The sequence below is a fragment of the Pipistrellus kuhlii genome, unplaced genomic scaffold (genome assembly GCF_014108245.1).
Source record: "Pipistrellus kuhlii isolate mPipKuh1 unplaced genomic scaffold, mPipKuh1.p scaffold_m20_p_21, whole genome shotgun sequence".
NCBI lineage: Eukaryota > Metazoa > Chordata > Mammalia > Chiroptera > Vespertilionidae > Pipistrellus > Pipistrellus kuhlii.
In genome coordinates, this window is record NW_023425520.1 from 6,224,935 (window position 1) to 6,249,950 (window position 25,016).

The 25,016-nt window shown below is 45.4% G+C and overlaps 1 protein-coding gene across 2 annotated transcripts in view; it reads left to right on the plus strand.

Annotated features, from left to right (window-relative positions):
- DOCK5 (dedicator of cytokinesis 5) overlaps nucleotides 1-25,016 on the plus strand; it is a 191,695-nt gene that overhangs the window by 108,711 nt on the left and 57,968 nt on the right. For both annotated transcript variants that reach the window (XM_036450436.2, XM_036450437.2), the window contains exons 12-23: nucleotides 996-1,138; nucleotides 3,539-3,664; nucleotides 7,610-7,734; nucleotides 9,245-9,343; nucleotides 10,569-10,641; nucleotides 12,755-12,858; nucleotides 14,396-14,579; nucleotides 18,732-18,829; nucleotides 19,062-19,151; nucleotides 20,601-20,701; nucleotides 22,200-22,334; nucleotides 24,171-24,282. In XM_036450436.2, the coding sequence (XP_036306329.1) occupies nucleotides 996-1,138; nucleotides 3,539-3,664; nucleotides 7,610-7,734; nucleotides 9,245-9,343; nucleotides 10,569-10,641; nucleotides 12,755-12,858; nucleotides 14,396-14,579; nucleotides 18,732-18,829; nucleotides 19,062-19,151; nucleotides 20,601-20,701; nucleotides 22,200-22,334; nucleotides 24,171-24,282 (1,390 nt within the window). The remainder of the gene's footprint in view (nucleotides 1-995; nucleotides 1,139-3,538; nucleotides 3,665-7,609; nucleotides 7,735-9,244; nucleotides 9,344-10,568; nucleotides 10,642-12,754; nucleotides 12,859-14,395; nucleotides 14,580-18,731; nucleotides 18,830-19,061; nucleotides 19,152-20,600; nucleotides 20,702-22,199; nucleotides 22,335-24,170; nucleotides 24,283-25,016) is intronic.

Below are 25,016 nucleotides of genomic sequence, written 5' to 3' on the forward strand. Positions count from 1 at the left end.
CTCGCCCTGTCAGAACGCATGCTCTGTGGCTCGAAGGTGACCGGCCCTAATTTGACTACCACTCACTGTGCGGCAAAGCTACTGTAAAGCTTTCACCATGCAAACTGCAGCCTGTGGCATTTAACTCCGAAGACTTATGGCATTTGCTTTTATAACTTACCCCAAAACGGTACAGTGTATAATATTACAAGGGAGTTTTACTGGTCTGTGTGCACCCTGCTCGTCCATCTCAGAGAGTGCCATTTGAAAGCAACTCCGTGACAGCAAGCCCACTTTCAGCAACGTGTCGCAGTGTCCCTGTATTGTCAGTGTACGGATCTGAACCCCGCAGGGCAAGCTGGCCTGCAGAGTGGGCCCAGAAGACTGGGGAGCATTGTGCTGCACCGGGCCATGTGTAGTGGCTGGTGGCACTGGGCTGTCAGCAGGATGGAGCTGTGTTAGGCTCTTAGATCGCCTGCCCAAGCCTCAGGCTGATGCGACCAGTGACGTGACGCTTGTTCCCTGGTGCCTGCGCGGCTGCAGCCCTACATACAGTGTCACAGGGGAATCTGAGGACGCACCCTGAAGCCCGCACACATACTGCTCTGGGACATCGAGTGTTGGCACCCATGGGGCCTTCGGGGCACATGATTAGGGCCCTCTCCTTACAGTAGAGGACACTGGGGCCCCGGGGGAAAGAGATGGGCTCGCTGCCAAGAGCCAGAACTGGAGGTCTGGTCTCCTGGCCCTCCCTGATCCTTCTCCAGAGCCCTCAGTAGCCTCTCCCTCTCAGGAATTGCCGTCCATTTTACTTGTTCACACTTGGCCTTCAGTTGTGTTTGTTCTTGGGTGTGTTTCTTCTTCTTTGCCCCAAATCATTTGCAAGATGAATTTGGTGCCTACGCCAGGCACCCAGAGGAAAAAGAAGAAAAGATGAGAAGAGTCTCCTCGTTAGCTGTGCTTAGTGCTACAGAAACTGCCTTCTTTTCACTTACCTCTCCCTCTGACCTCCCCAGAATCGCCATGGAAACCTATATCCGGCAGAGGCAGCTAATCATGTCGCCCCTGATAACGTCCCAGGTGATCGGGGAAAATGAGCCACTCACCTCAGTCCTGAATAAAGTGATAGCGGCGAAGGAAGTCAACCACAAAGGACAAGGTACAGTGTGCACTGCGCTGGGCGGGGCAGGGCGGGCATCCAGAGCCTGGCCTGGAACTCCCGCCCTTCCACTGCCTCTGGGGGCTGCCCACCTCAGCTTCCTGCTGAAGGCATTTCATAATGAAGAGCATCCAGAATGCACCCATGACAGCTCTAGGTGAATGCACAGACAGAGAATTTTGAGGATAACTATGTCCCACGCTCTGAATATGTTTATCCCATTTCCTAAAATTGAGAGCAAGGAGACCAAAGCAACATGTAGCAATATAAAATAATTGGCTGTCTAGCAAAATGTTTTCAGTTGTTTTTAGTACTTCATATGTTCTGTTGACATCATTTTAACCAGGATAAATTCTGCTTATTGAAACTGCATTTTAAATTCAAAATAATAAGGAGAAATAGTTAAAATTTTAAATTTAAATACCAAGATGGTGATGGCTGTGGGATAATTTTTGAGGATTGAGTAATTTTTGTTAACCCACCCTATAATTGTCTTGCAAAGTGTAGGCAATCAGAAGACACATTGTTTTCAGCATATTTAATTCCCCCTATATTAACAATTATTCTTTATCCTGAGTGGGAAAGACATGTGAGGAACTGTTAAAAAATTAAAACAAATAACTATATTTCTGTTGTTTTAGAATTTCTAACCTTAAGATATAATTTGTTAGAGTAAAAAACCCTTACACTAAATAAATATTCTGTATATATATCTTACTTTAACAAAACTGGGAAAAGGTCTTTTTTGCTGCTTAACAAATCAAACACTATTCAAATGTTTTTATGCTCTTCACAAGTATTTTTTGTGGTTGCATGATATTCCATTACTTGGATTTCAGAAAATGAAATCTCCTAGGTAGAACTTAAGTGTTCTCTAATTTGCCACCGCTGTAAGTGTAAATAACTCTACTATGACTATCTTTATATTGTACATCAGCTTTCCCCCTATTCAGGATTGCCGCCTCCAAAAAGTTCCCAGAAGTAGGATTTCTGGGTCAAATGATGGCAACAAACTTAAACTTGGAAACAAAGCTATAGACTTCTACCCGTGGGCACTAATTACCACCTTGTCCACTTTGCCAACTGATGCTTAAAAATCCTTACCTGTTTAGAAGGTTAAAAGTAGACTTCCATATACTTCTCTTAAATAAGTAAAAAACAACAACACAAAAATACAACTCTTCATGTGTATTTGTGAGTTTTCTAAAGTTTTCCTTCTTAGCACTTTATATAATAAAGATAATCTTACTTAGGACATATATTTTTCAGTTTGCCAAATATTGTAGTTATAAACTTCTTGTGTTTCCCTGGGAATTGTCTATTTATGTCTTATTTATTTGTAAGGATCTTAATGTTTTTTCTTCTAATGAGTAGTATAAATTCCTAACTATTTATAAGTATTTCACCACTTTATAGTGTACTTTTTATTTTTATAAATATCAAAACTTTTAGTTTATATAGATAATTGTTTTGCTTCTATGATTTCATTTGTTTACTTGAAAAAATGATTCATTCTCAGAGATGTAATAACTACCTTTATTTTTTCTTTTAATTTCCTGTCTTTTTTCATATTAGGAATTTATTTTAAAATGTGAGGTGAGGAATTAGATAGATTCTGTTCTATGTAGCAGCACATTTACGAAATTGTTGTGTTTTTTCCCATAATTTGATGTGCCTCTTTTGCTGTCCTATATAATAAAAGGCTAATATGCCAATTGACCAAATGGTGGAATGACCGGTTGCAATGATGTGCACTGACCACTAGGGGGAAGACTCTAAATGCTGGAACTGCCCCTTTGGTGGTCAGTGCGCTCCCACAGGTGGAGCACCACTCAGCCAGAAGCCGGGTTCACGGATGGTGAGCACACTGGCTACGGCGGGAGCCTCTCTTGCCTCTGCAGCAGCACTAAGGATGTCCGTCTGCGGGCTTGGAAGCGAGCCTAAGCCATCAGTCAGACATCCCCCAAGGGCACCTGGACTGGAAGAGGGCGTAGGCCGACCTGAGGGACTCCCGACTCCTGCCTCCTACGCCCCCCCTCCCCTTAGCGCACAACTGTCATGTTTCGGGGCTCTAGTATATTATAGTACTTAACCTCATGGTTTCCATGGAGTCACATAACTTTTTTACCACTGATATCATGTATTACTAGAGTTTTACAGCATTTTGGTATCTAGCTTCACTCCACCCTCCCCAAAGTAAACATCTGTTCACTTCTCTGTCAAATTCTCAGGAAGTCCTAATGGAGTGTCATTAAGATTATAAGTTAACTGGGGGAGAATTTTCATCCAATAACACTGCATCTGTATATCATCATTACAACATACTTTTCTCCGTGTGGGCGTGTGTTTATTATAGAGATCATACAGAGAACTGAAAGTTTATCTTTTATTTCTTTAAAGGACTTTGGGTATCCTTGAAGCTATTGCCAGGTGACCTCCCGCAAGTTCAGAAGAATTTCTCACACTTGGTGGATAGATCAACCGCCATCGCCCGGAAAATGGGCTTTCCTGAAATAATACTTCCAGGTAAACACTTGGCTTGAGTCGCCTGCTCTGCTTTTTCTAGGATTCCCTTCCATGAAGTAGTTACTTCTAACAGCACAGTTGAAACAGTACAGATTTATTGATTTAGTTATCTGCAGTCAGTTTTATTGAGACAGAGGGAGATACAGACCAGGTTGCCTGTAATACCTTCAAAAGCTGGTGATGGGCCAGGTTTGAGAACTCTAGAGGTGGACCTGAGTCCCTCACCTGGGAGCTTCCTCTCAGCCCCATTTAAACAGGCCCTTTGCTCCACCCCCTCCAGCAAAGGCGCTCTGCCTCTCTGCTGGCATCTTCCGGCAGATTCCCGGAAGTGGTTATTCTCTCTCTCTCTCTCTCTCTCTCTCTCTCTCTCTCTCTCTCTCTCTCTCTCTCTGCTTTCATACCTGACAGCCACCCTCTGGCCACTCCAGAGTGGCTGTCACTGGAGTCACCAAAAATTGCTGTCACTAGGCCAAAGAATATTTTTTAACGTATTGGTTGTTTCTGGTATTTCTGCAGCATGTGTCACTTGGTCACTCCTTCATGAAATACTCCCCCTTCATCGTCGGTGACCCACCTCTTCGCGTTCGCCCTAAGGCCTCTGCTAGGACTCCTGCCACCTTGTCACCTTTTGCTCACCTTCAGATGTGAGCTCCGCTCAGTATTTGGCCCTTACGCCCTGTGTTAGTTTGCTAGGGCGGCCATAACCAAGCCTCACGGACTGGGTGGCTAAAGCCACGGAAGTTTATTTCCTCACAGTCCTGGGGGCTGGAAGTCCATGATGAAAGTGTCAGCAGGTTTGGTTTCCTTGGAGGCCTCTCCCCGTGGCTTACCTGTGGCCACCTTCTCCCTGTGTCCTCACATGGTCGCCCCTTCGTCTGTGTGTCTGTGTCCCAATGCCTTCTCATAAGGACACCCATCATGCTGGATTAGGGCCTAACACGTGACCTCATTTCATTTTACCCTTTAAAGGGCCTGTCTCCAAATACAGTCAAATCTGGAGGTTCTGAGGGCTGAGACCTCAACCTAAGAATTTAGGGGGACACAATTCAGCCCATGACAGGCCCCCTTTGCTTCTCATCTGTTCTCTCTCCCTCGGTGCTCTCACCTACTCACTCGGCCTCTGGGTGTTAGTTGCCTCCAAATCCATCTCTGTGGCCCCAGGGCCACTCCCTAGAGCTCTGTGCCATCCATCCAACTACTTCCTGCCTCAGGACCCTACTAGGTACTGTTCCCTGCCTGGGCTCCTCTCCTCTCTTTAGTTCTTAGTTTTGCTCAGAGCTCCCAGTTGGGATGTGTAATCTGTGTATCTTCTGTTGAGTTTTATCAACAAGAGAGGCCCTCTCTCCAGCCAGATGCACAAATAAGAGGTCTGAAAGTCACTCTCTACCCTTCCCCTCCCTTTCCTTCACACCTCACTCCAAGTTCCTGGACAAGACCTGCCAGTTTTACCTTTAAAAGGCCTATTAAGTACACAACCTTGCCCAGCCCGCATGGCTCAGTGGTTGAGCATTAACCTATGAACCAGGAGGTCACTGATTCAATTATTTGTCAGGGCACATGCCCAGATTGTGGGCTGGATCCCCAGTGTGGGGCTTACAGGCAGCTGATCAATGATTCTCTCTCATCGTTAATGTTTCTATCTCTCTCTCCCTCTCCCTTCTCTGAAATCAATAAAAAAAAAATATTTTTTTTAAAAGCCACAGCCTTTCTCTCTGTCTCCATTGCCACTACCTGAGCAGTAGCTACTGTCATCTCTTCCCTGGACAACTGCCATCCCTTCCTAGCTGGTTTCCCTGTTTCTGCTTGCTCTTACTTCATTTCCTCTTCTCCGCGCTGCAGCACGATCAGCACAAAAGCTCACCTAATTTTGTTCCCTCCTCCCATGCTGAAAACATTTTGATGACTTCGGTTTATGTTTAAGATGAAGGCACAAATTCCTAGTTTAGCCTGCAAGCTTAGGAAGACATGTCTCCTGCCTGTCTCTGTAGCCTTATCTCACATCAGACACCACCTCCCATTGGGAACACTTCATCATAGGTCTGCTACCTCTGGGCCTTCGCACATGCTCTCTCTCACTCTCATCCCACCAATGTCAGCTCAAAGGAAGATGCCTCTATGCTCCCCGCAAGGTTGGAACTTAGGGTTATGCTTTCACAGAGCCTGGCCAGTTCCCTGACTTGTGATGATGCATTTCATCCTGTGATTATCTGACAACTAGAGGCCCAGTGCACAAAATTAGTACACTGGGGAGGAGCAGGGGGAGATCCCTCACAGTCTGGCAGCCCTCAGGGGATGTCTGGTAGATGGACATCCTTAGTGCTGCTGAAGAGGCTGTGAGCCTGGCTTCTGGCTGAGCGGCTCTACCCCTGTGGGAGCGAACTGACCACCAGGGGTCAGCTCCCGTGTTGAGCATCTGCCCCCTGGTGGTCAGTGTGCATCATAGCGACCAGATGTTCCACCATTTGGCCTATTTGCATATTAGCCCTGTATTATATAGGATGAGCTGATTGAGAGTGAGGCTCGCACACGTCTCCCCATCATCTTCCCACACTCAGTACAGTACTTGGTACAGAGTAGGCGCTCAGTCAGTACTTTATTTATTTTTAAAATATATTTTATTGATTTTGTACAGAGAGGAAAGGAGAGAGAGAGTTAGAAACATCGATGAAAGAGAGTCATCAATCAGCTGCCTCTTGCACACCCCCTACTGGGGATGTGCCTGCAACCAAGGTACATGCCCTTGACCGGAATCGAACCCGGGACCCTTCAGTCCCCAAGCCGATGCTCTATCCGTTGAGTCAAACCGGTCCCGGCTCAGTCAGTACTTTAAATGAATATTATCTGTTGGTACCATCATTTATTCTACCAGCTGCTTTATTGTTGGAAACTGAGGTACTTTCCAAGTGTTCACTTTCATGAGCAATATCACAATGAATATCCTAATAATAATCATGACCCACATTTTTTTTTGTTAATCTTCATCTGAGGATTATTTTTTCCATTGATATTTTTAGAGAGAGTGGAAGGAAAGGGGAGAGATACAGAGAGAGACACATCGATTGGTTGCCTCACGACCGGGCCCAAGACTAAGCCTTGACTAAAATCAAACCCAAGACAGTTCAGTTCGTGAGCAGAAGCTCTAACCACTGAGAAACCAGCCGGGCAAGGCCCACCTTTTTAATACTTTGAAATAGGTATGGTCAATTTGCATGTTTCTCTTTTATTAGAGAGAGGATATATAACATAAAATAAAACACCACACTCTCGAAGGCACTATTTAAAAACCATGACACTATAAGCTAGGGGTGTCGAACTCAATCAGAGAAGGGGCCAAAATCTAAAATCCAGCCTAAATCGCGGGCCGAATGGTTTACTGAACAGTCATAAACTGTCATTGTGATGGAAACGCAGCGGAGTGGAGTGATGACAGCGCGGTGCGGGCCACATTGCAAGGCCTGGCGGGACGGATTTGGCCCGCGGGCCTTGTGTTTGACACATGTGCAGCCAATAAAATACACCATGTACTTTATTAGACAGCAGTTATTAAATAGAATGAAGACTGCTAATGAAAAGAGTTCATTTTTTAAAAACCACACTTCAGAGACACTTGGGCATGTGTGGAGAAGTAGAATGGAGTAATGGGAAGAGAACAATACGTAGAAAAAGTGCTCTGTGAGTACCGTATTTTCCAGCGTATAAGACGACCCCCTAATTTTACAGTTAAAACATAGGTTTAGGCCTATATTCGCTGTATAAGACTACCCCCCACTTCCGAGGCAACACCAGTTCTTTTTTTAATAGACTGCCTCTCTGACTCTGGCCAATCTGAGTTAGAACACAGTAGCTCACCTGGCTGGCCATTCTTAGTTTACTTAGAGTTTGTCTATCAGAAAACTTAAAAGTGATTCTCTCAGCACCATTCACAGGACGGTTGTCATGTTACAGGAGATGTTCGGAATGACATCTATGTCACCCTGATCCACGGGGAGTTTGACAAAGGGAAAAAGAAGACGCCTAAGAACGTGGAGGTGACCATGTCTGTGTGTGACGAGGAGGGCAATACCTTGGAGGTACGCACCACGGCCCAGAAATGCTCTGCCATCACACATTCGTTCCTCTCTCTCTCTTTTTTTAAATTTGTCTTTATTGTTGAAAGTATTGCAGAAGTCTTCTCCCCCCCACTTCTTTACAATAACCAGAGACGGCTGGCCTGGAGTTGATTGTTCTCCACATTAGGGTGCATTTGGTTTTTCATAAGGAAAAAATATGAAACCTGTTAAATTGGTGATTAGCCTTGACCAGTTTTAGTAAGAAAATCATTGAGACTCTTACGTTTATATTTCTCCTGAGCTAAGAAACATCTCAAAGCCACCACTGATTTCATGTACACGCTTCTGCTGCAGAGGCTCTTTAGCATTGCCAGACTGTGTGGCCCCTTCCAGGCCAAGTTCCCGGGGGGCCTGAGCCCAGGGGCGTGTGCCCAGGAGGCACTGGGAGGCACTTCTCCTCCCCAGGTCAGTGGGGAGCAGCAGACACACCCATGAGGGAGCTTCCAACTGGTAGCTGACCTCTACCCATATTAGAGGTCATGGTTAGAGGTCAGCTATGATGGTATCAGGAAACTGCAGCCCACAAAGTATACGTATCTTCTCAGGGAAACACGGGACGGAGGGATGGAGCTGGGAATGGGTCCAGGTATCCTGGCTCTCCAACCACAGTTCCGGCTGCCCAAATGGAGAAGACACGGGAGAGAAGGAAATAGGCAGGAGGCCTCTTTGTCGCAGCTGGCATCTGGCTTCTCTGTCTGAACCTTAGTTACCTGCTTTGGAATCCAAGACTCGAACTGCCAGCTCCCTCGGCTCCCTGTGCGCCTCGCTGCACAGGCACCTGAGAGACAGCGAGACACACAGTCCTGTCCCCTCCCCTGGGTGTTAGAGTCTTTGAAGGAAACAGTCTACTACGTGACTGCGTTCTGTGTCATGGCACAAGCAGAGTGCTGTGGGAGTGGTTTATCTGTGGTCTCAATAGAGCCCTTAGCCCATGAGTTCAGCTACACATCTTCTCCGAGTCGGTCATTTCACGGCTTTGCTGACCAGCTGGGCAGTGCCCCATTAAAGCCTGGTTTACTGAGCCAAGAGGTTCATTGCTCGGAAGAGACAGCCTTGAGTTTCAGTGAACATGCTGTGCCTGCACACCCGGTCCTCAAAGCGGAGTCACGGGCCCGCACAGCCATGCACCAGCGTGTGCTCACAGCTGCCGGAAAGCTCGTGGGCCTCAGCCCCCGGGAAGGAGAGGGAAGAAAAGAGAGTGTATGTCTTGGGGCAGAGGGGGGAGGAGAACCAATGTTGCAGCAAAGAGGAGTGTTAGGACGGTGCTGGGTCCCTTAGTGATAAGCACATTTAGACCCTCGGGTAGGGTTGCAGAAACTCATTCTTACTCTACTTTTTATCCCAAATGGAGTCAGCTTGTGGGTGCCAGTGTCAGGCCTACGCTGGCCACTTGCAGGGCTCCTGACTGCTGTGCGGGGTTCTTTTATTGTTCTGGTAACATTGTCTCCTAACATTTTCTCTCCATCCAAAGAAAGCACTTCATCCCGGCGCTGGGTACGAAGGCATTTCGGAGTACAAATCAGTGGTCTATTACCAAGTCAAACAACCCTGCTGGTATGAGACTGTCAAGGTGAGAATGGCACGCCTATCGTAAGCCTGGTTCACATTCTTTCCTTCCTTTTACCTACCAGTCATCCCTCCCTTATCTGGAAGTTTTAGATGGGTTGCCTATGGTGTGCGATAAGAAATGAACTGCTCATTACAATTCTGCATACGAGTCAGATTTCTTGAATGATATGCTCCTTCATTAATGGGTAGGAATTTGAATAGAGAGACTGTTGTAATGATACAATAAGCTGCCAAGATGGTCCAAACCCAAATGGGAACTCGCCCACTCTGCCAGCAGTTGCCTAACTTTGTTTGCTTTTTGGCCGCTACCCAAGTTTTCTGGGCCTCTTTTCAGTTTAAATATGTGTCTTACAAATGCCAACGTGCTTTTCCGCTCAGTCATCTTCTGAAAGCCTCTTGCTAGCCCTGTGACAGAAACATCCCGCGCTGTAAGGCCCTTCTGAGGAGGTGCCTGCAACTCGGAGAATATGCTGATTCCCAGGCACTGAAGCTGCTTTGGCGCTCTTTCTGATTGCCCATGTGTTCTGAGTTCTCCACAGATAGCACGGGAAATACACATTTGCATTAATATCTCCATTCAGAAGTAACTGTTGCCCACAATTTCATATACTTGAGGTGTTTTCAGTTATGCTGTTTATACAAATCTATACCATGCTCTTAAAAACTACTTTATCTCGAAGCGTTACAGTTACTCAGAAGTGTAATTTTTGGTACTTGTATAATAAGTACTCCATCGTAAATCGTGCCCAGATTTATTTTAGCCATTTGCATAAGTTCTCTGCTCTTTTCATTGCCTCATACTTCCGTTTTTCCTGTCCCCCATCTTCATATGAGCAGTAAAATCTTCCTTGTCTCTTTTCCTTCTATGATAGACCCGAATTATTACCATATAAACATACATCTTGAAATCTGAAAGGTCCCTTATGAACCTCAAAGTGCTAATGTTTTTTTCTCTGAATTATTTCCTGTTTCAAACAAGAAAACACTAGAAAAGTGGAATATCTCCATTCTCAGGATCTTCCATAAACAGCAAAGATGATCTTCTCCTGAGGGTCTTCTGGCTTGAAAATAGCTAAATCTCCTTTGAATGAAACCTCCCGCCAAATCTCAGGTTATAGGAATTAGTGTAGGGACAGGACTCTTAAACTCAGCCTGACTCCATAAAACGAACTATGAGAACAAAGTAATATATATGTGTGTGCTATTGATTTCTTATTATTATGCAGGTATCCATTGCCATCGAAGAGGTTACTCGCTGCCACATACGGTTTACCTTCCGACACCGATCCTCTCAGGAATGTAAGTACCAGGATGTCTGGGTCATCCCTATATGAAACATACTTGCTCTTGCCTGGCGTGCTTGCATGGGTCTGGAGAACAAGATACTTGGCATCTTCATTTCAGAACTCATTGGTGCTTGGAAATCAGAAAAAAGGAAAAAAAAGAAAAAAAATGAAAGAAAAAGAATTTTTCTAGGCTTCTAAGATCTATTATTATTTTGTATCAGAATTTCCCTAAAATGTTTCACAGTCCGCAGGAATAGGAAGTGCTATAACTCACCTCCCTCTAAGACAGTCTCGCTGTGTGTTGTTGAAAAGTCCTGCAGCAAGAAAACTTTTAATATGAAACTGTTTAATCTATTCCAGTCTCCCCAAATGACTACTTTCCTCATTTCAAGTCTTCGATTACAGATAAATGCAAAGGCTGCCCTTAAGTGTGAACAGAGAAGAAAATTGATTGTTTGTAGATTAATCACAAAATTTCCACAAGGATCTTGTTCTCATTTAGCACATACAAATGCAATTTTTTATTTCAAACTGGATGCAGTCGAGCCATCTACATACCAGACTGCAGGCCAGGGCCACTGCTCTGAAGGGCCTCTGGGCAGGTTAGGAAAGTGAGCGAGAGAAGAAGAGACTGCGTTCAGAGCAGGAATATGGCCACAGCAGCATCGAGCTGTGGGGAACACTGAGCCCGGCACCTTGCCCATTAGGGGATTCATGCCTGAGATTTCCTACAGCTTAGGTGAGGCCTGAAGGGGAGTAGAAGTTAGCCCAACAGAGAGTGACAGTGCAGAAAAGTGCCTGAAAACCAGTGAGCTCCGTAGAGCCGAATGTGGGAGCAGGGGGAGCAATCATAATTTCAGGTTGCACAACATGAGATTGCTACTTGGTCAGTCAATGTCAAAGGGTTAAAGATCAGCAATTCTATATGGCTCTATGCCAGTGGTTCTCAACCTTTCTAATGCCGCGGCCCTTTAATACAGTTCCTCATGTTGTGGTGACGCCGAACCATTAAATTATTTTCGTTGCTACTTCATAACTGTAATTTTGCTACTGTTATGAACCGTAATGTAAATGTCTGTGTTTTCCGATGGCCTTAGGCTCCACAGCAGCAGTTCGTGACCCACAGGTTGAGAACCGCTAGCAGGATTGCCCAAGACCATCGGAAAACACAGATATTTACATTACAATTCATAACACTAGCAAAATTACAGTTATGAAGTAGCAATGAAAATAATTTAATGTTTGGGGTCCCCCACAACATGAGGAACTGTATTAAAGGAATGGGGGGGGGGGGAGAAGAAATAAATAAAGGATTTCGGTATTAGGAAGATTGAGAACCACTGTTCTATGCATGGCATTTATCCAGCTGTAGTTTGTACCAGACACTCAGTAAAGCTCCATCTACACACCACCTTGTTTATATGCACAATAATCTGATAAAGCACATACTGCTTTAATCCACATTTATGTATAAAGAAACGGTGCACAGAGAGGTTAAGCACTGCCAGGAGGTGGGTAGCCTGGGTTGACAATCTTGCCAGGTGGGCTGGAGCCACATCACGAAGGATGAAGGTTCCTTTGAACCCGTATGGAGGAGCCATTAAAAGGTGTGTTACGGGCGGTGGGTGGTGGTTTGGTACATGTTTAAAGCAGCTTTATTAATATTAACATGTTGGCCATAGCCCAAACGGTCCTTGAAAGGAGAATGGATAACTGTTGTAGAAATAGAGGGAAGAGGTGGGGGTGGCCTGAACTTAGGCGGGAACAGAGGGGATGGAGAAGAATGGCACAGGTTCCAGGGGTAATCAGTAAATGGAGCTGACATAGGGGCGGCAGCGGTGTCCACACCCACATTTCTGATTGAGATCACCTAGGGGTTGCTGGCCTCATTCACCTGTAAACGTAGGGAGGGGAGCATATTGGAGGGACCAGAAGATTTCGGTGCGGGGAATACTTCCTTGAAGAAGCCTGTGACACGCACTGAGTGACTGTCACTTGCTGAACTGGGCTGCTGATGGCATGATTGGACATCACACCCCAGAGCAACATGTGAGGCCGACTGTCATAGCCCTCACTTCCTGCCCACCTCTCTGCAGTGCTCAGACTCGCTGCTTCTGTCTTTTCAGCCAGAGATCGATCGGAGCGAGCATTTGGGGTGGCCTTCGTGAAGCTGATGAAGGCGGACGGCACCACCCTGCAGGACGGGAGGCACGACCTGGTGGTGTATAAGGTGGTGCACAGAATGGGCCTCAGAAATCACTGAGGAAGTGTTTCCTCCTTCTGAAATTGGTTCTGAAGGCTCCTTTCAGACGTATACCTGTACACATCAAAAACTTCTCTAGTCCTGGCCAGCATGCATAATGGTTAGAGCATCTCGGCCTGCTCACGGGAGGGTCTCCAGTTCAATTCCCAGCCAAGGGCTTGTACCTGGGTTGCAGGTCCGATCCCTGCCCCTGGGGTCGAGGTGCATTGAGAGGCAAACAACCGATGTGTCTCTGTCACATCGGTGTTTCTCTCTCCCTCTCTCCCCTTCCCCGCTCCCTCCCACTCTCTCTAGAATCAATGGAAAAAATATCCTCATCCAGTGAGGATTAAAAAGCAAACAAAACTTCTCTAGACCTGCGTGTGTTTGCGCCTTTAAGTCTAGAATCCCAAAGACTACACCCCCCTGACTGCGTGGTCTCCCCTCCTCTTTCTGGAGACAGTGAGTGCGGCATTAATCTCCCGCTCCCGCACGTGGCGCTCGTGGCTGCCCGCTTGCCATTGGGTCACCCGGTGTGGCATGGAGACAGTTGCACTGTTGGGCTTGGTTAGTGCGCTAGAGTGTGTTTTTCATATCAGTAGGAGCTAGGCACCATTTCTCTGGTATCGAGCATCGTTTCCTTCCCTGTTGTCTTCGAACTGCTGCAGAGCTGTCGCATCTACTGAGATTTTAGAGTGGAGAGTAGATGCCAGAAGATCTCACCCCATCCAGCAGGATCATGGGGTTGGCAGCTTTTTTGAGATGTACCCACCTGATCTGTATTTTTCTTAATCATTATAATTAGTTCATAGATAGTTTGGGAAGGCAGGGCAAGATGTTTCTTCCCAGTGAACCCCAGTCAACGCCATGGTGCATAATTGTGACCATTTAGAGGTTCAAGATAATAAGTTCCAAGCTTATTTATTATTTATTTATGTATGTACTAGAGGCCCAATGCACGAACCGATGCACGAACATTCATGCAAGAACGGGCCTTCCTTTCCCTGGCTGCTGGCACTGCCTGTGCTCTGATCGGAGCCACCTATTTGCTCCACCCTTGAGCTGCCTTTTCGCCTTCCCATGCTGCTCAGAGGCCTAGAGTGGCTGGGGCAGTGCGGAATGCCTGCATTGTTGCCATGGCGACGATGCAAGCGTCCTGCCCCCATCCTGGCTGCTCAGTGCCTGCATATGCAAATTAACCCACCATCTTTGTTGTGTTAATTTGCATATTCACTCCTGATTGGCTGGTGGGCATTGCAAAGGTATGGTCAATTTGCATCTTACTCTTTTATTAGTGTAGATAGCAGACACCTAGGCTATTCTTAGTGTAGTTCACAACTTATTCCATGTTTATTCAGTTTTTAGTCTGGACTCGCACCCTGAGAAGTGCTACCATTCTCGGAGTTGGAAGGGACCTGGGCTTAATTTGATGAAACCTCATTTCTCATGCCAGAAAGGCACTGTCTTCATTGGTGTGTGAGAGGCGGTGCCTTCCTTTGGTCTTCCTGACATGCTGCCTTTCCAGGGAGATAACAAGAAAATGGAAGACGCGAAGTTCTACCTGACCCTGCCTGGGACCAAGGCAGAGATGGAAGAAAAGGAGCTGCAAGCATCCAAAACCCAGGCCAGCTTCGCTGCCACCAAGGAGAGCACCAAAGACAGTTTCCAGATTGCCACCCTCATCTGCTCCACGAAGCTCACACAGAATGGTAGGTGTGGGGACAGTAATGACTGAGGGTTGCTCATGCATTGGTTTTCCTCTAATTTGATGAACGAGATAAAGAACCAATGGAATTTGTTCTGAGAAAGAAGAAGCTGGAGGATATTAATGAGCCACCAATCTCAGAGCATTTCCTCATCCGGGGGGTGGCTGTGCTTTCACACACACCCTGACAAAGGCATGTCTTACTAGCCAGAGATGGACTACTCAGACTCAGAAGGTGAAAAGCCACAGGCCCTTGTTCAGGCAGAGCTTGTTGGCTTTTTATTTTTTCAAAGCAAGAACAGAAAGGTTTACGTGAATTACTTGTTGCTGTGCCCAGGTGGAGGGTGAGAAAACATTTGCTGTTCCAGGAAAGGGAAAAGAGGTTTCAGGTTTGTGCCAACTGTTCACAGTCACCCAAACCCCAGTATTCCCATTGGTAACCTCAGTTTACTGATCAGAAAAGTGAGTCAAAGTGCAACAATATTGTGCCTAAGATCATAAGTGGTGGTCTTGGATCTAAAAATAGATAATAGCCGAGACCGGTTTGGCTCAATGGATAGAGCGTCGGCTTGGGGACTGAGGGACCCGGGTTCGATTCCGGTCAAGGGCATGTACCTTGGCTGCGGGCATATCCCCAGTAGGGGGTGTGCAGGAGGCAGCTGATCGATGACTCTCTCTCATCGATGTTTCTAGCTCTCTAGCTCTCTCCCTTCCTCTCTGTACAAAATCAATAAAATATATTTAAAAAAAAATAAAAAATAAAAAATAAAAATAGATAATAACTCCAAGGCCAACAGTTTTGGGGTTTTTTTTCTCAGTAAATGTTATGGTTTCTGATCCTCTCCCAAAGGTATTCACTATCCTAAATTCTGGGATTATACTGTAGAGTATCCAGAATTCTTACATACTTTTCTTGAGGATGGCAATTGGGACAACTTTGGACATTTGATAATACCTAGTACAATTGGAGATGGTCATTCCTGATGATCCAGAAATTCCACTCCAATTCTGTATCTCAGAGAAGCTACTGCACCTGGTCCAGAAGAGACATGAGAATGTTCATAGCAGAATTGTTTGTGATAAAAAAAAAAAAATTAGAAACAGCCCGAATGTTTACTGGCAGTGGAATGAGTAGACAATTATGGTGCATTTATACAAGGGGTAGTTGTTACGCAGCAATGAAAATTAGCTAGAGTTATATACTCTGTATATATATCAACTTATATGGGCCACAGAAACACAGTCCAGGGCTGTCCATAACACTGTGCCACCACTTTCCTGGGCCCAAGACCTGTGATTCACCAGATGCCAAATGGGTTCTTAACATGAGTGGTCATGTGGCATGCAAATATGTTTAGGGAGTAAACTTCCAGGCTGGTCGATGGGTTCTTTGCAACTTCTTAAAGCTGTTGAGTGATGAGTGTGTAAGCCCTTTTTCTCAGGCAGCAATGAGTGGGGTGAAGTGTAGATGGAGTGATCCCATTGACTAGCCTGTGACCACAGTGGAGATGGGAAGATGGGAGAGGATAGTGCCTAATGGCAGGCCTAGCACAATCCTGTTATTACATACTGAATGAATAAATGAATTAAAGAATTCTATTGAGCACATGACCAGCTTCCTCAGGGTTACCAGTTCTCTTTTCATCCATCCATTCGTCTGTTCATTCAGTCTTTCATCAGACATGCATTGACCACCTACTAGATAAATAGCAGCATGGTGATGTACAAAGAATAAAAGCAATATGATTCCTGCCCTCAAGTGTCTCAAATCTATGGGAAGAGAAAAAGATACCAAAAGTGTCTTTATTATTTGTTATTTTATGGTTATGGATATGGATATGTAGGAAAGAGTGCCAACATTAGAGAATGATTAGGAAGTTCTTCCCAGAGAGAATAGAGTTTGAGACGGGCCATGAAATTTACAGGGCTTGGCTGATGTGGCTCAGTGGTTGAACAGGTGGACCAGGAGATCACAGTTCGATTCCCAGTCAGAGCACATGCCTGGAGTTTCCGGCTTGATTCCCACGTAGGGTATATGCAGGAGGCAACCGATCAGTGGTTCTCTCTCATCATTGATGTGTCTATCCCACTCTCTCCCTTCCTCTATCTGAAATGAATAAAAACATGTTAAAATAAAGTGCATTAAAAAAAGAAATTTAAGTAGGGGCTTGCAAATTTAAGTAGTGTTTTGTAATGTACATTGTGTACATTTCAGAAAAAGAGAAGAATATATACAAAGTTATGGAGCTATTTCAGAGCATGCCACGCGTGGGGGGTGAGGCATACAGAGAGAAAGGTGGGAGATGTGACAACAGGACCATAGGTGCAGCCTTACTGCCTTCCATGCGTATTACTAGATCCTTATTCTGTTGACAGCGGACAGGTCTTGTGCAGTGTCTCTAGGCACTGCATTTTGGAAACTTCCAAAATATTAAATAATATGCAAGCTAATAAAACAAACACCAGTGAAGCAGAGTGACTATTGTAATGAACAGTATATGGTTTCAACTACACACACACACACACACACACACACACACACACACACTAGAGGCCCAGTGCATGGGATTCGTGCACTGGTGGAGGACGTAGCCTGTGAGGATCAGCCCGCTGTGGGAGTGCACTAACCACCTGGGGACAGCTCCTGTGTTGAGCATCTGCCCCTTGTTGGTCAACGTGCATCATAGCAACTGCTCATTCTGCCATTTGGTTGCTGAGCTTTTGTTATATAGGATTTATACAAGTCCATTGATTAAAAATTATATGTTGCTTCTTTTACTAGATAAAGCTCGGTTAATGTTAATAGTAACTTGATGGCCATAACCGGTTTGGCTCAGTGGATAGAGTGCTGGCCTGTGGACTGAAGGGTCCCAGGTTCGATTCTGGTCAAGGACATGTACCTTGGTTGCGGGCACATCCCCAGTGGGGGTTATGCAGGAGGCAGCTGATTGATGTTTCTCTCTCATCGATGTTTCTGACTCTATCACTCTCCCTTCCTCTCTGTGAAAAAATCAATAAAAAATATATTTTTAAAATAGTAACTTGATGTATTAAACAAAATAGTAACAGACCAGATGCCTGCTATATTTCCATGGGACACTTTAGTAGCCAACATTCGTTAAAGCTACAAGTGGCTTAAATATTCAAAAGTTTATGTTTTAAATGCGAAGTCATCTCAAGATTTTTGTTCCATACTTACCCAATAGGGCCGTGAATTTGTTCTACCTTCCTTTGAAATAACAACTTATGTGGTTTGCTTGTCTGTTTCTTTGCAGAACTCTAGGGGGCAATATGTCAGAGTAGCAATGACATGATTTTTTGGAATTAGATAAATTTCTAATTGTATTCCATTCCTACCACTTCCTGGCAGTTGTGTGACCTAAAGCGAGGAATTCAGTCTCACAAAGCCTCAGTTTCCTCATCTCAAAAATGGGAATAATAAAGTCTGCTCCACAATATGTGTGTGACGTTTAAAAGCACTAGTGCATGTGTATAAGTTCCCTTTTCCCCTTTGAATATACCGAGACACACATAGTGGCAAGGAAGAAATTAAGCAGTGCTGCAAATTAGAGGAAGGAAGATTACTTAAAAATAAAGATATTTAAAAGGGAGTGTTACCAAAACCGGTTTGGCTCAGTGGATAGAGCGTCGGCTTGTGGACTTAAGGGTCCCAGGTTCGATTCCGGTCAAGGGCATGTATCTTGGTTGCGGGCACATCCCCAGTAGGGTGTGCAAGAGGCAGCTGATCGATGATTTTCTCTCATTGATGTTTCTAACTCTCTATCCCTCTCCCTTCCTCTCTGTAAAAAATCAATAAAATATATATATATTTTTTAAAAAGGGAGTGTTTTAGGCATCAGCTGTGTGGCTGTGATGCCATTATTTGCAAAATGTGAGTTCTATTCAGGCATTGTTTTATGGTTGTGAACATTAGTGCTTCATTTTTTTTTTTAAATCTTTTACAAATAAAAGAAGACCACAGCTTTTCTCTGATTTAGATGGGTCACAGTAAATTATTGGAATACATAAGGTATTGGCCACCATTAAGAGACATTGTTTTTTCTAGAGAGTTCTGCAGCTGTATCCAGCAATGGTCTGGATATAGCCGTTTCTAATTGCTGTCTAATGTTTACAGTTTGTGCTCTTTTTCTCCTAGTTGACCTGTTAGGCTTGTTGAATTGGCGTTCGAACTTCCAGAATATTAAAAATAACCTAAAGAAGTTAATGGAGGTGGACGGAGGAGAGATTGTTAAGGTACGTTTGGATATCCGTACTTAGAAATATACCCACTCTATGATTACTTCAGCATTTTGAATTAAACCTACCTTTGTGAACATAACATTTTCTACATTGGGGAGCAAGAGTGATTTTTAAGAAAATGCTATTTTAAAACCTATGCTATTGAAACCTAATTATCCCTGAATTTCTATACTACAGAGCTGAGCCAAAACCACCAAATAATCTCTCTGTTTTTTTCTTTCTTCAGTTTTTGCAAGACACACTAGATGCACTTTTTAATATAATGATGGAAATGTCAGACAATGAAACATACGACTTTCTTGTGTTTGATGCACTGGTAAGCAGTTAAGCATATTAACTAGTGTTTATCCTCTGAACCGTTTATTTTTGTTATACCTCCTGCATAAATATTTGTATACATCTGTCTTGACTGTTTCTTGAGGATAAATATCTGCAAGTGAAATTAGAAACATTTGGTTTAGAGTCAAAGCCTTTCTATTTTCTCTTTCCTAGTAGATCTCAATTTTGATGTACTTTCCCGTTCTCATGAGGGAAATCAAGGCTGTATCACATTGGAAATCAGGAATTTACTTTAATCACTTAAAGTCCCACTCCACACCAGGAGAAACACTCAGAGGCTTGTAGCGTATGTTTGTATGTGGGTTCACGCGAGGCAGACTACTTCCCAAGTCAGAGATGAGTCTTAGTCACATATACTACATACAGCCCTGCAGACAACTTAGTCTCACACAAAGCACTTAAACACACAGTCCGTCCCAGGAGCTGAACTCTAGACCAGGAGAGGTGATCTGGGAAGGCCAGAGTGATGGTGGTAAGGGGCAGTGGAAAAGGCTGACACATCCAGGCCAAGCCATTATTTTCTCGTCAGGTTGTAAGTTCCGTGCAGAATTTGGGAGGTAAATTGCAGCTTTAGGTCATTCACCAGCTTGGAGAAACGTGAATGCAAGCAGTCAGAGGTGGATGATACGGGACGATAAGACAGGAAATGCCTCCAGCTGAGGTCACCCCTGGTCAGTCATTACTCATACCCTGTGGAGAGACTGGCTCTGAGCCCTGTGCCTAAGGTCGGGAGGCATTCCTGCACTGGGGCAGGGGCGGTCTCGGTGCTCCTTGTGCACTTCCCTCATAAGTAGGGGCAGGTGCAAAGAGCTTAGTTGCAGATTATGCGCCTGACAGTGATAGGAGAGCGAAATTGGGGGCCAGAAGTCCGGTGAGGCTCAGTTATTGGGGGCGCTCACACTGCACTCCAGAGAAGAATGCCATGGAATATTTCATTAGCTGCCTCCAGTCAGAGTTTATACAAACACAGAAACCTGTCCGTATTCCCTCTCTTCTGCTCCATGTCTCCCCAATTGTGTTCCTGTGCGCTGCCCTCTGAGACAGCGAGCTCCTGGAGGCCAGGGTGTCCCTGGTTTCCTTGCAGCATCTGCGTGGTGCCTGACACATCACAGTCTCTGTTCATGTTAAATAGAAAGGACCCCAAGAGTCTAAGGTGACCAGACGTCCCACTTTTGGCGGGACAGTCCCGATTTTTAACAATTTGTCCCACATCCCTCAACGTTTTAAAAAAAAAAGTTCCGATTCGTCCGATTGTTAAAAATCAGGACGTCTGGTCACCAAACCCAAGACTTGACTTGGGCTGGATTAGTACAGTAAGAATGCTGCAGACGTGGGGAAGAAGGAAAGAGCAACTGATGGGAAATCGGGGTGTTGACCCAGAGCCTGGGACATGCTCCGAGCTGCTGTGTCTGTTCCTCCCTGGCAGGTGTTTATTATCTCACTGATCGGAGACATCAAGTTCCAGCATTTTAACCCCGTCTTGGAAACCTACATTTACAAGCACTTCAGCGCCACCTTGGCCTACGTGTGAGTATGGCTCAGGGAGCCTGCTGTTGGGTTGTCCAATTTGGAATCTTCTGTCTGCTTGTTGGGAAATGGGAGGGTTGTGGGCTGAGTAAACACGTGGCTGCGATGGCAGAGACTTGTTCTGAGCTTCCTGGTGGACAGTAGGGCCATGTAGCATTCTTACCCTGAAAAACGTGTGAAGTTCAGGCTCTCCTTCTGAGAAGTGAGAGAAGAGATGAGGCTGTTTATCTGGAAGATTCCAGAAGATACAGAGGAGGAGCTGTGGCCATCAGGAGCATTAGCCTGGACAGGTGGCCATGCTCAGGATCTTTGCAGTTGGGTGTCAGTGAGGTTAGCAGGAGGGCCTGGGGGTCAAACCATGGATTAAACAAAACCACATCTTGGTAGAAGAGCAAGTCGGGTTCTCCATCCTATGCCACAGAGCTGTAGAAGTAGTACTCATGAGCTATGAGAAGGCTTCCTTTTCCCTCCTTTGCATGAGAGGGAATGGTCTCTGCTTCTTCCTTAGCATAGCTTGCTTCTGTCTTTGGTCCCTGGCTGAGGAGAGCAAGGAATGTTCACGCTGCACTGTGCCCAGGAATGCTTAGTTCATCATGTGTTCTCTGTGGCCTGTCATCCCAGCTATTGTGCAAAGTGGTGTGACAAATAGTGACAGGAATGGAGCAGAAGTCAGCCAGGTCTTCTGACAGGCTTTTGCTAGATCATGCCAATTGCTGCCAGCTGGTCTGCGGGGGTAGCTGCTGACCTGGTCTTTAGGTCACATCGTGCATCCCTTGTGAAATGCAGCGCTCCTGGGGAGAGGAATCTGGATTTGGCCAGCTCCACATGTGTCCTCCAGATTTTCTCTTAGAAACTCGAGATTCCCAGAAGGGAAGTTCACCATATCAGTGCCCTTAAAAGTGTGAATTAATCACCATATCAGTGCCCTCAAAAGTGTAAATGCCTCGGCTGAAGGCTCAAGAAAGACAAAAGGCTTTCTGCAGTCTCTAACCAGGGCTGTGTGTGTGGAATTCCGGACCATGGGTGCCCTGGTCTTCCCACACTCACAATGTGTCCTTCTGGCTGATAGTTACTGATGGCCACAGGTTTGGGCAGATGGGAGGGAATTAGTCGTCCTTTAAGGAAACTGTTTCGGATGGGCAATCTCTCCCTTCAAGGAACATCTGGAAGCATCTGTATAACATATCAGAGACGAAAGTGTCTTTTCAGGATATGAATCTTCAGCTCTTCCACTTCTTCATCCCGTTTTAACATCCTACAAAGGGAAAGAAACCATCCCTGCATGTAAGCAGAAAGGAAGCTCTGAATGTAGACTGCCCTGAGGGAACTAAATTGCAAAGGACCAGGAGCTAGCTTCCCTGTTCAGGACATAGTCTGGAGGAGAAAACTGCCCATGTGACATCTGTTCCCCCAGGGTGCCAGGTTCCCTCCCTGCACTGCTCACCCCAGCCTCCCAGGACCACTTTTTCCAGTGACATTGCCTTCTCCTCCTTTTCAGGAAACTCTCCAAGGTCCTGAACTTTTACGTGGCTAACGCAGACGACTCCAGCAAGACGGAGATGCTTTTTGCTGCTTTGAAAGCCTTAAAGTACCTGTTTAGATTCATCATCCAGTCTAGAGTGCTCTACCTGAGGTAACGGTCACTGTCATAAGGTGTTGACGCCGTCCCATTCTCCATGTGGTTCTCCTTCGTCCTTGTGCTCATGCTTGGCACTGTGAGCTCTGGGTCACCAAGCTGCCGAATGTCAGAACTTCAGGACCAAAGATGGAGGTGGACTGTGAAACCATCAGGAAAGGTCCATGGGAAGTCCATTTGGGTCAGTAGAATGCCTAGGGCAGTAATGACTAAAGGACGTAGGGAGGGCGGTGGCTAACGTGCAGTTTGCTGGAAGCCTTGACTGGGGATAGCAGCTCTAGGGAGGAAAGACTATATTGAACACAATAAGGGCCTTCATGGCTGTGCTGGGTGTAAAATCTAGGACCATGAGCTGTTGGTGGCAGTTGTTTAGGGTGATGTTTTGGGGTGGGGGAGGGAGGCTGGGGTTGGAGTTTCCTTGCTGACACCATGCTTCGCTGATGGTGAAACAGCCACTGAGATAAGATACTTCCCAGTGTGGATTCCTAGAATAACGGCTCCTTCAGAAAGAGGAGAAATCCGGAAGGAGGAAGTACCTTTTCTGGGAATGCCGTCTCTGACCTTCAGTGATTAGAGCTGCATTTCCAAACATTAAATGTATCTGTGAGGCCGAAGGACAGGGTCTGTGGATTGGAGCATGTGTATTTTAAAGAGTTGTGCATTGAAAACCTATAAATAAAGGTAAACAAGTTACCTTGGGGAAAAAGCTTGTAACATATAGTACAGATCAAAGGTGAATAGCTGTAATGATTAAAGGTTCTTATGAATCAAGAAATGATTGACAAATATTTCTAAACAATAGAAAACAAGCTACAAAAGAAAAATCTAAGTGGTTGATTTTTTTTTTTTAATCCTCACTTGAGGATATTTTTTCTGTTGCTTTTTTAGAGAGAGAGTGGAAGGGAGGGACAGAGGGAGAGGAGAAAGGGAGGGAGGGGGAGAGAGAAAAAAAGAAGGGGGGGAGGTAGAGAGGTAGAGAATGCCACATTCATCCAGTAATACTTATTGATGCAGAAGAACCAACCTCTCAGTTGGTGGGCACATCTTGAAGACTTCAGAGCACGTTAATCACACACACAGGCATCAGTAAAGACTAAGGTGTCCTGGGTCCCAAGAAGACCCCTCTTGGAGAGCAACCAGCATGGCCAGCTCAATGGACAGAGTGACACTAACTGGACTGGCGGACGGGGCTGGGTTCAGAATGCTTCTGGGTTGAGGAGCTTTTCTATTCATTGTCTGAAACTTCAACTCAGAAGGCCAGGACTTGAGTAGATGAGACAAAATGATTAGAGTGACACAGAGAGGAGGAGGAAGTGAAGAGGGAGTGATGCTGAAGAGCAGAGCACAGCAGGTGTGGTGTGAGGGCAGTTAGCTGGGCGTCCTGAGCTTACGGGGCATCCTGCTCCTGAGCTGAGGAAGGCAGGTGACTCATCTGCTGGACTCATCTGCCACTCCAGGCCAAGTAGCTTCCTGTGTTCTCTCCGGGCTGGCAATGCCCCGAGACCACCAGCATGAGGCCATGGACAAGGTGGTCTTCAAACAGCACGTGGCATCCCTCCTGACTGGCTGGCCATAGTGGACCAGCTGAGAGCTCTGTGGTAGGACAGTCATACATGCAAATGACTTCCCTGATGGTAATAGGTGGCGATAACTCCTCAGGCCACTGGGTTTCTCCCCAAAATCATCTCAGAGCAGCTACGACTTCTCTTTGTACAATTCCAAGTGGTGACCAAGGGAGGCATGGGTCTCCACCGTTGTTGAGGCGACAGATATACCTCAAAATTTCTTGTAAAGATGGAAAAATCTCACTGCTTTTCTCTTTTTCCGATGAAGATTTTATGGCCAAAGTGAAGATGGAGATGAATTTAATAACTCAATCCGCCAGCTGTTTCTCGCTTTCAACACACTAATGGACAGGCCTCTGGAGGAAGCTGTGAAGATCAAGGTCAGGATGGCTTTGTGGGGGCCCTGACACTGTCAGTGAGGATGGCCGGGGGTCAGCAGAGAACTAGTCCCATGGAGGGAGTGGGGGTGCTAGTTCTTGTGGATTTTAGTGAGAGTTTGTGACTTTTAGTATAACTTACAGAAAGCACAGGGGAAAACCTTTTACGTTTATTACGCTTTTGTATTCTCAAGGGTCAGTTTGCCAGAAGCAAGCTGCCCTTTTAGAAATCCCTTGAGTGACTGATGCAGCCCCTGGGAATTCAGCCCTGGATTCTGATGTTAAAGGCGACAGGTTTTTATTTTTAGTCCTGGTCTTTGCGCAAGCCCAGGGTCACCATCATTTTCATCATTGTCATTTTTTATTTTTATTTTTATTAAGGTATTATATGTATACAAATCTTTCCATTGCCCGCCCCCCACGTCCATACATGCCCTCAACCCCCAGAGTTTTTCGTCCATTGGTTTTGCTTATATGCATGCATTCAAGTCCTTCGGTTGATCTCTTATCTCCCCCATATCTCCTTATCCTCCCCGCTGTAATTTGATAGTCTGTTTGTTTCTTTACTGTCTCTGTATTTATCTTTTTGTTCATCAGTTTATAATGTTCTTTATTATCCATAAATGAGTGAGGTCATGTGGTGTTTCTCTTTCATTGACTGGCTTATTTCACTCAGCATGATGTTCTCCAATTCCATCCAGGTTGCTGCAAATGATGAGAATTCCTTCTTTTTTATG